This window comes from Dendrobium catenatum, unplaced genomic scaffold (genome assembly GCF_001605985.2).
Source record: "Dendrobium catenatum unplaced genomic scaffold, ASM160598v2 fragScaff_scaffold_772, whole genome shotgun sequence".
Lineage (NCBI taxonomy): Eukaryota > Viridiplantae > Streptophyta > Magnoliopsida > Asparagales > Orchidaceae > Dendrobium > Dendrobium catenatum.
The window spans coordinates 1,530,105-1,543,217 of record NW_021319234.1 but is presented as its reverse complement, the minus strand read 5'-3'; the positions used below and the strand labels follow the sequence as shown (position 1 = coordinate 1,543,217).

General features: G+C 37.4%; 1 protein-coding gene across 3 annotated transcripts in view; it reads left to right on the top strand.

The window, feature by feature from the left end:
• LOC110101688 (glutaminyl-peptide cyclotransferase) overlaps positions 1-13,113 on the top strand; it is a 49,988-nt gene that overhangs the window by 33,951 nt on the left and 2,924 nt on the right. For 2 of the 3 annotated variants that reach the window (XM_020829684.2, XM_020829682.2), the window contains 4 exons: positions 8,277-8,347; positions 8,458-8,485; positions 10,811-10,865; positions 10,952-11,076. In XM_020829684.2, the coding sequence (XP_020685343.1) occupies positions 8,277-8,347; positions 8,458-8,485; positions 10,811-10,865; positions 10,952-11,073 (276 nt within the window). In that variant the 3' untranslated portion in view covers positions 11,074-11,076. The remainder of the gene's footprint in view (positions 1-8,276; positions 8,348-8,457; positions 8,486-10,810; positions 10,866-10,951; positions 11,077-13,113) is intronic. The other variant, XR_003701398.1, reaches the window with a different exon arrangement.

The following is a 13,113-nucleotide window of genomic DNA, read 5'->3' as shown; positions in this document are numbered from 1 at the left end:
AATATTTAGCCAGATCTCAATGGTTTCTCCAGTCTCTATATTCCCTCTGGCCTATGATTCTCGTGATATCTAGGATTCCAATGGTCTTTATGGTTCCTAGTGTGCTCAGATCTGGGATGGTGGACATGTGGATCTATCCTAAAAATATTTTTGTCAACCTGACGAGGTTGCGAAGGCAAATTGTAATTTTTACAGTGGTATGCCCCAAGAGGTATAACATTGTGGGCTCCGAAAATTCGGCCCCGGCCTCCCCGCCGCGCTCTTCTTTTTATCCGGCGAGGGAGTTTTAATCGAATAAGTTCCGAGGTAAATTTTGGAAGGCAGATGGGTTTGTAGATAAGACACTACTCAGAGATTTCGCCCTCACTTGGTGAGGACTTTATGATCTGAGTTCTGGTTTCCTATAGGCGCAAGCCCCTATAGTTAATTACCCCTCCCGATCACGAGAGAGAACTTTCGATTAAGGCTAGTCGTGAATCAGATACGTAGAGAATACGTGTTATCTGGCATATAGTAGCAGCATAGGTATTGAGATTTTGGAAATGTTTGAAGGTTTGATTTGAAAGGTTTAAAGATTTGGAATTTGAAGGTTTGGAAGGTTTTGTTATTTAAAATAGAAATTGCACCATCTTGTACTTAAAGCGGATGGTGGGGGAATGGATGATGGACCCGATCAAGATCCCATGATTCCATCGTCCCGGGCCATCTGGTCCCGGTCTACTTAGTCAGAGGAGTAGTCGACCCAACCTGACAGAAGGATCCTTGTCGGCAACCATGGTTGCTGTCGTCAAGGGACCTTTAGACCGGAGTTTGAATTTTTGTCCTAAGGGACAAATTTGAATCCACCTTAGCTTATGAGGGCTTTGTGCGCCTATCGATCTATCCTATTGTTCATATCTCAAAGGATTTAACGCTCATTAGGAGCGTATGGCTCTGGCCATAACGCTATCGTGGTGTCATTGGCGGCAAATCACTCGATCAGAGGGCCCCGGGTCATTAACCGTTTACCTGCAGTGCCATTTGGCGGCGAAATTGTCGGTAGGGCAGTACCACGTCTTTACTGGCAAGAGATTATTTGAGATGGATCTAGTGATATTTTCGACTAGGCATTGACTCTTTGTGAGCTAAGTTTATTTGAATTTGTCACTCTAGCAGACTGTTGCGGAGGGTGGATGGGCTTTGCTTTAAAGTGTTGATGGATTTGATATCATTTAATATTTTTTTTGGGATTTGGGTTTGTTGGAGTTTTGGTTTTGGATTTTTCTGGTTTTGGGTGTAGCTTTAGTAGACATTTGAAATTATTGGGATCCCTCGTTGAGATCTGTATTTCAACACGGCATCGTCGGGGTGTTTGGTCATTTTTCTTGTAGCTTGACCTTGTCAACTCAGTCGAGTTATTGACTGAGGATCGGGTTCGTATCGTGGCTTCTGGATTTATTAGTGAATCATATTGGTGTAAGCTTTGAAGGCCTAATATGAATGTATTAAGACAAATATAACGGTCGCACAACGTATATTTGCTTGTTGGTCGAACCATGTCGGCTCTATTGAACCGTATAAAGGATCGGGGTGAACTTGATTCACTTGTTGACCGCGCAGCATTCCCTAGACGTCACGTGTGTACCAATAACACGCTCGCCGGGGCCATGCGGTATTTGGGATTGTATTTTCCCCCTTAGTGTATCTATGTGTAATACAAATTACAGTGCACGTGTGGGGATATTTGAAATAATTGTAGACGCCTTGGTCCGCTTGTATAGAGTTGCGGATCCGGTGGCGTGGCGTAACAGCTTTGAATAGAATTGTTCGCTGCTTCGTACAAGTTGATTGTCGTGCACTATTTGTGATTTTTTGTAGGCGGGTTATATGCACTAACTAATCTTCCTCCTTTAGTTTGCATAGGATAGTTGTATTTGTTGTCAGTATCATCAATTCTTTGCTGTAATGGCCTCAATGTACTTTACATTGACATATGATTGCATTAAAGGTAGTTGTGATATTGTTCGCCTTCTTGTTACATGACTTCTTTGGTGTTGTGGGTTATATGTATGTTTATAAAGATCTCTCACCTTTGTTGCATAACTGATTACTACTACTTGTAGAAGTGACTACGATGTCATTTCTCCTACGTTTGTTACTTGTAAGGCCTCGGGCCATCAATCAATCAGATGATATAGCGAATGCTTGTATATGATGACTATTAGTTGTTGGTGCTTGTGTTTCTAATCAACATGATGATTCCTCCACATCCACATAGTACTCTAACTTATTTGTTAAGAACAAGCCGTCGCATTCTTCTATTGCTTGTGAATTTTCTTTGTCCTGAAGATCGTGGCGATTGTATATCTCTTGTTACCAACTCCAAGCAATCATTGGCGTGCAATACATCATCATTGGACCCATGATGCAAGTAATAACATTAGTTATATGGCGATTAGAAAATTGAACTTCCACATTTTTGCCATCTCTATGATTGTTGCTTGAGGGACATCGCTTTCCAATTTTGTAAATGAGCCATTACGATCCAATGGCCTCCTCCCAAAAATATGATCTTGATATAAAATCATTCTTCATGCTCTTCTTGCTACTTGTAATCAAATTGTACTTACAAGTTGTTTGTGATAAATTTGAGATCAAGCTCATCACCCCTTCTTTCCAATTGAAATGATTAATATAGATTGATTTCTATTGCTCACACAGATTTCAGGTTCACACTTGAAATGAATTTGCATATCAGCATTTGTATTCCAATTGGAATGATAACTCTATTGGGAAGTTGATTATCTTTCAAATCAAATTCCTTATAGTTCATCTATTGGTGTTCATATGATATTTTGTTCTTGTTTCATAAATCACTTGCATGTTAAAAGTCAAAGTTCACTTTGTTCATGCTTGAGTTCCTTTGTTAGTCATTTGAGTTCAAGATCTCAAGCTAAGCTTAAGTCTTCTGGCTTGAGTTCAGTTCAAATGCATGTCCCCTGTTGTCCTTTGAGTTCGTGTCCGAGCTCAAAATGAATTCAATCAAGTTCTAATGAGAATCCAGGTTCATGTTCATACTCGTTTCAATTAGAATTGAATTCATTTGGGTTCAAGTTCAATTAAGTCATTTGTTGCAATCTCAAGTTCTCCACATTCATTTGAATTCGAACAAGTCCAAGTTCATCATTTTTTGTTCAAGTCCTTAGATTTTCAATCCAAATTTCGGCAGCCTCCTGGCGTCTCCCTCGTTTAGGAAAAACCAAGAGGCAACCTTCCCCTCGACCGCTACGTGAGCGCTCAGGTAGGTGTAAAAAATGACACGCAGTGTCGCATTTTGTATTTTTATCTCCGCGCCCGCTACGTGAGCGTTTAAAGGGTGTTTGTTTTTATAAGAAGGAAACAATGTTAAAAATACACAAATTTCCCCCTCTGCACCACGTGGGCGTCGGGGTACTTATATGAAAATAAATAACACATTTTTTTATCCTTTCGCCGCAAGCGTCGCACCGGTTCCCACCCTAAACGCTACTTGAGCGCCTCGGGGTTTGCCGGCTCGTTGCAAGCTTTGAAGGGATTCTTTAAATCGTCGCGAGCATCGCACCGGTTTCCACCCTAAACGTTACGTGAGCGCCTCGGGGTTTGCCGGCTCGTTGCAAGCATGAGAAAGAACCTTTTTTATTTTTATTATTTAGATTAATTATAATAAGAATTAATTATTATTAATGATAATAATTACAATTAATAAAGATTTAATTATATACCATTATATTAATAATTATAAATACCTTATAATAATAATTATAATTGAAATTAATTAATTATGATTAAAATTATTAATTAACATAATTATAGTTAATTAACATAAGTATATTAGAATTAATATAACTAATATAAAAATCTAACTATTTAAAACTAATTATAATTATTTTATTAAATTTAAATTAAAAATAATAATTATAGTAATAAATAAAATAAACATAAAATATTACTAGAACTCAAATCGGGTAGGGGTGAGTGAGTGAGTTGGCTGATTGAGCTGGTGGATGAGTCAGTGAGTGAGCTGAAGCTAGTGGTAGTCTTAGGTTTAAGTGGGCTGAGTTGCTGAGTTGACTGAGTCGGGGCGAGTTGAACTGAGTTAGGGCTGAGTGGCTTATTTGAGTGAGGATAAGAGGGCTCGGTAGGTTGGATCGGCAAGCAGAGGATCGGGCAAGGAGGCTTCGGCATGGAGGCGGAGGAGCTAGGTGGAGGTAAGTTCGGGCCTCTCTCTCTCTCTCTCTCTCTCTCTCTTTCTCTCTCTCTCTCTCTCTCTCTCTCTCTCACGGCTTGGGATCGGCACAGAGGGTCGGTGAGGAGAAGAGGCCGACGGTGGGGCTTCGCAGTTACGACTTGGAGTCGAGAGGAGGCGTCGGCTCTGGAGAGATCGGGAGAAGTAGCTTGGCTGCGGCTTGGGGAAGGAGGAGAGAGATGCTCTGTGCGTGGGGAGTGTCGTGGGAGGAGAATACGGGAGAAGAGCAATCCCGAAGGCTTCCACGGGCTTGGTATTTAACGACGCGCATGAGGTCCGATCGAGGCGACGTCGCAGGATTCCTGGGAATCGATGTGAGCGGCGCCGAAGGAGCAGTACCTCGGCGGGATTTCGGGCAGCATATCGGGCAGATTTCGTGGATCCCATGGACAATGTAAGACTTTGAGTCTCTTCTTTTTATTTGGTATGACATGGAGGTCAACAATCATTGAGCACTTCTACCAAATCATTCAAGCTGTTTGGAGGAGGTGAGGTTTTCGAAGTGGATTCTCCATGGGGTCAAATAGGAAATGAATTAATATAATGAGAGGTTGCTTCAAGATTCAAGATAGGTTCAAATGAAATTTTAGGTCATCAATTCGGGCATAAATTTCATCTAATTTACCCATTACTCGGTTAAATTTAGCTCAAGATTTTTATTTTTAATTTTACTCCTGGCCATCTAATTTTTACATTGACTATCCTATGCTCATTTTGTTCCATGCATTTAGATGATCTTTGATATTCTTAGCTTAATGAGCACTAAGTGATATTATGAAACAAAAGTGGGCACAGTTGTCATGTACATTGAATAATTAATTTATTTGTTATTTGTTTTAAACTTATTTGTATACAATGCTTTATATATAAAGAAATAAATTCAACATATAGTAGATAAAGAAATTGTTCAATTAGGCCAAGAATAGTTCATCCATTAATTATATATAATCAAGAAGTTTGATCTATTCTTGAAAATAAATATGCTCACTAATTCACACACTCGATTTGATATCAAGTTATTCTAAGATGAAGTCTTTTAAGAAAATGAATGATGAGTGATACTAGACTTATAATGATGGCTTATTGTAGAGCAACAATTAAAATTGGAACTTGTTGTAGCATCTTTAGTAAAGAGTATGTATTATCACAAAATATGGTAAAAAAATTATTTTTGATGCATTGTCTTTAGGAAAAGGTACAATAGATCTTCAAAGGAATATTAGCAATATGAATGAAAGACTTTATCTTTATATTTGTTCTTTTTTTTCTCATTTTGTTTTTCACAAATTGGAGTCTCAGTAATACCGGGTTAAGACGTGATAATAATGTTTATCAAAATCAATTTGGATTCATGCCAGGTAGGTCTACATATGATATTTATTGATTTAGAGAAAACATATGATAAGCTTCAAGAGAAGTGCTATGGAGAGTTCTTGAAAAGAAAGAGGTTAATAATGCTTATATTCAAGTCATTAAGGATATGTATGCAGGAGCTGTTACTTGTGTTCAAACACAAGGTGGTTTGACAAGTATTTTTCTTTTTTTCAGTTGGGTTACATCAATGATCAGCCTTAAGCACATATCTTTTTGCTTTAGTCATGGATGTTTGATAGGAAACACTTAAAGATTTCAAGTAAATCCTATCAAGAGAGCAAAAACAGCGAGAAAATCTGATGGAACTTCAAGAAAACACAAAATTTATTGCAAGAATAGAACTCACGGAATAAGGAAAACATGATACAAGTGATTCTCAATTCGAGAGGAGGATCGATCTCTCCTAAATCTCTTGACGTCGCTAGAGACCAAAGAAAACCTAAGGGATCTCAAATTTTAGTCAAATTCAAGATGCCCTAACACTAGGAAAACAAACTATTTAATGCATACAAATCAAAATGAAACCCCTAAACAATCCCTCCATTCAAATTTCCCACCTACTTCTCTCAAAAACCTTCCTAATATGCTCTAGGGGAGAAGGGCGTGCGTTCGATGAGTACAGGAGAAGCGGAAGTTCCGCCTCTATTCTGGCTTGGCCGGTCCCGTAAGGATCGGATTCACCGGTCCATTGGATTGGTCTAACAATGCTCTTACTAGACTTTTGTGAGAGGACGTACCTTGGTGTATGCTTTTTGCTGATGATATTCTTCTTGTTGATGAGACTAGAGAGGGAGTTGAAGGTAAATTTGAATTATGGAGGACAACCTTAAAGTCTTTAGATTTTATTTGAGCAGATCTAAAACCAAATACATGGAGTGTAATTTTAGCAGTAATAGATCTAGTAGGGGATTGTGATTTTGGGCGATCAATTCATTTATAGGAGTACACATTTTAGATATCTTGGGTCTATTGTTCAGATTGATGGTGAAATAGACGGGGATATTATTAGTAGAAATCAAGTTGGATGGTTGATATGGAGGAATGCTTCGGGTTTGTTGTGTAATAGAGAAGTACCCCTCAAACTTAAGGGAAAATTCTATAAGATGGTGGTGAGACCTACAATGCTTTATGACGCAGAATGTTGGCCATTAAAAGAGAAGCATAATATTAAGTTAAGTGTTGCATAGATGAGGATGCTCTGGTGGATGAGTGGCTTTACTCTTAGAGACGTGATACAAAAGGAGCATATACGTGAAAAGGTTAGTGTAGCTCCAGTAGTAGATAAGATTAGAGAGTCACCTTAGATGATTTAGTCATATGAAACAGAGGCCTTTCGATGACCCGGTTAGGAGAGTAGATGTATTAGATTTGGCTCATGTTAATGAAGGTAGTGTAGGCCTAAAAAGACTTGGTTAGAAAATATTAAAAGTGATATTTCTTTATTAAATTTAAATGTGAATTTGACTCTTAATAAGACGCAATGGAGAAAAATGATTTATGTAGTCAACCCGGCGTAGTGGGGTAAGGGCTTGTTTTTGTTGTTGTTGAGTCTCAGTAATACTGCAATTTCCATGGGAAATAAGAAAGGCTCAATATGCACATGTTTAGCAACGAAATTATTTAGTGTTTTTAATCTCTCTGTTAGAGAAAATGAATTAGTTTGGAAGAGGGAGCCCTTGCTCTTGGAATTTCTCTCAATTCCTGTCTTGGCTTAGTGTCTTCGATTGCAAATATTGGTTTGTTGGATGTCTATATTCCCCATTCGTCCATCTGTGGTATCTTTAGATATGGCTGTTGGGTGTAATAATACTATGGGAAAAGTTGTATGTCAGCCTCTCTCAGTTGCTCCTGACTCTCCTCCCTGTGATGTTACAATTATGTTTCCCAATACTTGTGTTTGTTCTAATGTGGAGATTTTGATGGTTAAAGCTCGGCCAATTCGTAAGATAGTATCATAACTTTATCTAGTTTAGTGGATAAAATGTTACTACTTGTGTTTCTCGATAATGCACAAATCTAAAAAAACTTTCTTCGTTCACCCAGATTTACTAAATTTCATGCTAGATGTAATAACTCTTCTGATTACTTTGACATTCTGGACTTACAAGTGGCTAAATGTGAGCCTGCTTCTCTCCTTTGGATGGCTATTACCTGCTCAGCTTTAAAGTTATTTTGATTCATTATATTTTATTTCTGAGCATTTTTTTGTTTGTAGTTCTTTGTAACTTTTAGTTTCATGTAACACTTTCATTTACTAGTAATAAAAATTTATTGCTTTTATAAAAAAATCGTATTATATTTAAAGTAGTTAAAAATTAGTTCAAGTTGGCCATAAATGGTAATGGAACTAGAAAAAAACATTAAAAGCAGTTAGATTTAGCTCATTTATTGTATAGTTTGACTCATTGTGGTTTGCACATCGTGATTTGTCCCTGTATGAGCTGAATTGGCTGAATAATCAAATGATACTGAAAGTATTGCATCTCTTTCACGTATACGTGTGTTTAGAATCATAATTAATTCCTTTCTCTTGCTGCACTTTGTAAATCTTTCTTTTGGTTAGATGCTTTGCAAATATAAAGTGCAAGGTCCAAATTTAATTTTCTGTTTTTATATAACATTTTTATCATTTATACAGACAGACTGCATTGCTAGAATTTCACCTGACAGTGGTTCAGTTCTTAGTTGGATTCTTCTCCATGAATTGAGGTATGCCATAAAAGTATATATTTTTTCGTTCCTATCCTTGATTAAAGCACAACATCTTAAACTTAGGGCTCTTAGTGAAAAAGCTAATACTTTTTTCAAAATTTTCACAGGCAAAACTTATTAAAATTGGGGCACACGGTGAGCTAATTTTCATGTGCTCGCAATTTTTGACTTACTATCAACACTCCTACTTTTTTTGTTACATAAAACTAGATCTTTTGCTTCGAAAGGTATTAGTTCATATATTGTGACTTATTATTGTGATAGTCCATTGAAGAATATCTTGCTTCTTCATTATGCTCTTCGTTTTCTTTTGTTGAACTTTTCACTTCATTTCTAGGACTAACCTAAATTTCAAAAGGTAAATGTGCTAACTGTATTGTCTATGGTTTCTGTTAATGACATGAAAGCTTTCCAAAGAGGCATTTCTTGTGATGAAGGGGAAAAAAAAAAGAATAACCATTGAAAAGGAAGGATAATGAAGGTTATTATCATATCAAGACAGCGGAATTGATTCATTTTAATATAGAAGCAATCTTTTGAGCTTGTTCTCCTAACCAAAATCACTAAGATCTCATACGTAATTTTATTGCATCAATCTGCATTGTGCATTGACCTCATAACCTTTTTTTTGTTTCCAATCATAGTCCTTCAGTTATGACTTATGTGATAGGAAGCGCTCATAGAAATCCGCTATTCCTTGGCTGAAATTTAATTTCAGCAGCCCAAACATAATCCCCAAAAAGAATTCCTAAAACTTTTTTAATTGATGATATAAGGAGGAAAATAAATAAGATACAATAGATCTTCAATTGGAGAGAAAGATCCGGCTCTCTGAAATCTCTGGCTGCCGGCCAATCTAATTTCAACAAATAACACATACCAACAAACCCCAGGTTTAACAAAACTACCTAAAGCATACAATATTCAACAAATACTCCCAATTTGAAATTCCCTCCTCGTTGTCCCCTCTCCCCAGTTGAAATTGACCCTGGGCCCCACCCTAAGGGACATGCGATCGGTTTCGTGCAAAAGCCTTTCGCATCTCGAAGCTCATTCTGCCTTCTGCCTCATGTACTCTAGCCGGTCCAAGAGGGATCATGGTTCACACACCTTGCTTAGCTTCGAGTCTTCTGGTTTGTTCGTCGTTCTACCCACACACCCAACGATTTGAATTTGTACATCTCAATTATGACCACTTCCTAATCGGTCACATTACCATCGCTTTGCTTAGTTGCGTGTCACTTTGTGATCACAATCTTCGCTTGATCGTGTGGGCCTCATCATGATCATGATCTTCACTTGATTGTGTGTGTCTTGTAGCTATCACGATCTTCGTTCGATTGTGTGTCTTGATGCCCAACATGTCATTCCGTTTGTGAGCCTATATATAGTTTATGATATATACACTTTAGGATAGATAACCTAGATATAGATTCTACTCATACATAGGCATATTCTTCATTTACTCAGTTTAGGATGTGTCCCTCTACTCTTAATTTGGAATGGTGCAATTTACACCTTCACACACGATTAGGTTGCTGTCGTTTCTACGATATTGAGAAGATGGTTGGGTTTTTTTGGTCACACGCAACCAAGTTGTAAGTCTCATTTTTAACATCTTTTTTACCACGCTGAGAAGTTGTCTAGCTTTCTTGATGCTACATAATCAAGCTATGACTCCGATTATTCCCATTCTCTTTATCTTTTTCCATTATTCTGTGTTGTTTCCTATCCTTAGCATCTCCTCAATCACAATGGGGGATCACGGTTTCCAACACATCTTTGATGTCCTATCTACCATATTGAAAAGACATATAGGCTTTCTCGTGTGGACTAGATTTTAAGTCCCATTTCAACATCTACTCTACTCATCTTCAATCATTGCTCTCTACATATTATGTTCTTTAGGAAATAGGTAGGCAGACATGGGAGATCTAAGTTGTTTTTATTAGTTGACCATTCCTAGAAGAAAATATGATTTACTATCATTACATCAATCATATAGATTGCAAAATCCTCCGAGAAAAAGAAAGAAGACGACCTTATTGAGAACCAACGCATCATTAGTGACAGATTGACGTCTCCTCAAATAGTTTCTCTGATTCTCAGAGAATTTGGTGCATTCACAATCTCTCTATGCTTCAATTCTTTATTTATCAATTGCTATAAATCTGATGATTCTTAGTCATGAAATAATGAGGCGAAGGAGTTGTGGGTGTCTCATTTGATCCGGAATTAGATGCGGATCCCAGTCAGTGGGTGCACGTGCTCCCATGCGTTTAGAGACCGAAAGAGCCGCTAAAACCTCAAAGCTACTGCTGGCATTTATGACATTCTTTTTATCACCTAATTGCATTCACATTGAACCTCACTTCATCTTTATAAATTTATTTGAAACGTCCATAAACTTGAATGTTGATTTTCTTACTGATCATTGATTGGAATTTCTGTTGATTCCAGGGCATTGATGTTCTCAATGGAATTGCTTGGGATGAGAAAAATAAGCGCCTCTTTGGTTAGTTCCACTATAATGTATACAGTGTAAAGCGTTTCTTCTTTTCCTATAAAAGCTGCTGTTGATTGTTTTATATAAATATTCAGTGACAGGGAAGTTGTGGCCAAAGCTCTATGAGATCCGGCTGCGCCCTGTAACTCCACCATTTAATGGTAATATAAAAAAAATCTGTCCGATTAGGGGCTCAGGTGAAGAAGATTCAACTTAACAGGTGCGGATTCCCTTCACTTTTGAGTAATTACTTCAAAACATGATATGTATTGATTTCTATTTTTGTGTAATAAACGATCAAAGCTTAAATAGAAAAAATCTTTTTAAAAGCCCTATAATTCACTAAATTTTATGATTGATTGAATTAAAGTAGATATTATATTACGGAAATTTTACTTTATATGCCTTATGATACACACATAAATGGAAAAATATCTCGATTTCTTGTTTTCCTTAGGAATATGCTTGAAAGTCCATTTTGGATAGAGCCACTCTTCTTGTATTTGTGGACTACTTATTTAAGTCCGTCACTAAAAAAAGAAAAAGGTTTGAACTAGTTCAAATTTGAACCTTAGTTTAAAACTTAATTTTAATTTTGTTTGAATGTGATTCAAATTTGTCAAACTCTGTTGTTGATCTTGCTTTTCACTAAACTCGGGTCAAGGGGGGTTGACTTGGTCAAATTGACCAAGCCAGACCCTAAGACCCCTCCCATTGGGTTCAGTGGGTCAAACCAAGTTTGTTGAGCCTAGACCCAAGTCCTGAGTCAACTTGATTGACCAAGTCAACCTATGTTGACTAAACTAGCCCAAATCATCCTTATTTGAATTTCAATCAATTTCAAATCCCCTTTAACTCAATTCTTAATCAATTTGGATTTGATTGACCATGTTGACCTAGTCAACACTTGGTTTGGTCAACCCAACCTTGATTTGGTCAAATTTGACCTATTTAGGTCAAATACATGACCTATATGGCATTTAAAGCCCCCCCCAAGCCTCCCCTTTACCCAAAGCACGACCAAGGAGGCTTAGATCCCTCCTAATTATCCCTAGAAGCCATCCTAGCCATCCATCCTAGGGCTAAGACTATAAATAGGGGTCTAAGGCTTCATAAGGGGGGGGGGGGGGGGGGGGGGGGGGGGGGGGGGTGGGACTTCTTTTTGGATCTTGTTTTTATTTTTGCCATAGTCCTCCTGAAGCCCGAGCCTTGGTTCCATTGAGCTCCCCTAGTTTACCTCCACCTCTCCCAAGCCAAACTCGTCGTCAAAGCCTCGCCGGTGGCAAGATCTTCGGCGAACCGAGCCCTAACTCCTTCCAAGTGGATTTGTTGTCGATCTAGATTTTTTAAGATCGCAGTTTCTTCTAAAAATAGGAGCGTTGACAGTCTACAAGTGCAACAACCCCAAGATCTCCCGAATCCAACGTTTGGATTAGGAATCTCAACCCTAGTCTATGACACATAGGGTTAAATAGTTTTTCATAAAGTGCGTTTTAGACCGTGATAATCGTCCCCCATGAATGCTCTTCATGTATAGAACGTATGTTTAAAGTTTCGTTTGATTTGATCGAGCCGATCGAGAGAACGAGATGTTTTCTTAGATTAGGGTTCGGTTTACATAGCCTTAGCGTTACGTAAGATCGGGACCGTTGATCGCACGATCAACGGTTCGGATTTTTCTGTTCCGCGACATTTGTTTGACTGCGGATCTGATCCAGCGGTTAGTTGTTATGTTCGGCTCGATCCGAGCTGTTGCTTCGTCTTTGCGGAAGATTAGACGGTAAAGGATTCTCGCTGACGTGTTTAAGTGAGTCCACCGCCGTTGCAATCATTGCCGGGCGGCACAATCATTGCCAATGATTGGCCGAGGTTTGAAACGACCAATAAGAGGCCGCCACGTGCTTTTCCCAACGCCGAAGCCGATAAAATTTTTTTAAAATTATTTTTAATATTTTTTTTAAATATAGATTTCTTTAAATAATTATTTTAAATACAAAATATATAATATAACAAAATTTTTAGAATTTAATAACCTTTAATTTAAAATTAAAATGACTTTAAAATATATTATATATTTTAAATTATTTTTAAAACCTTATTTTTTAATATGTTAATTTAATATGTAATTAAAATATTCCAAAAATTGAAAATTCGTATTAAATATTTTAAAATAATAAATAACTATTTTTAAAATATATTAATTAAAAAATAAATTTAATTTAAGATATTTTTATAGTTTAAATTACTTTTTTAATAA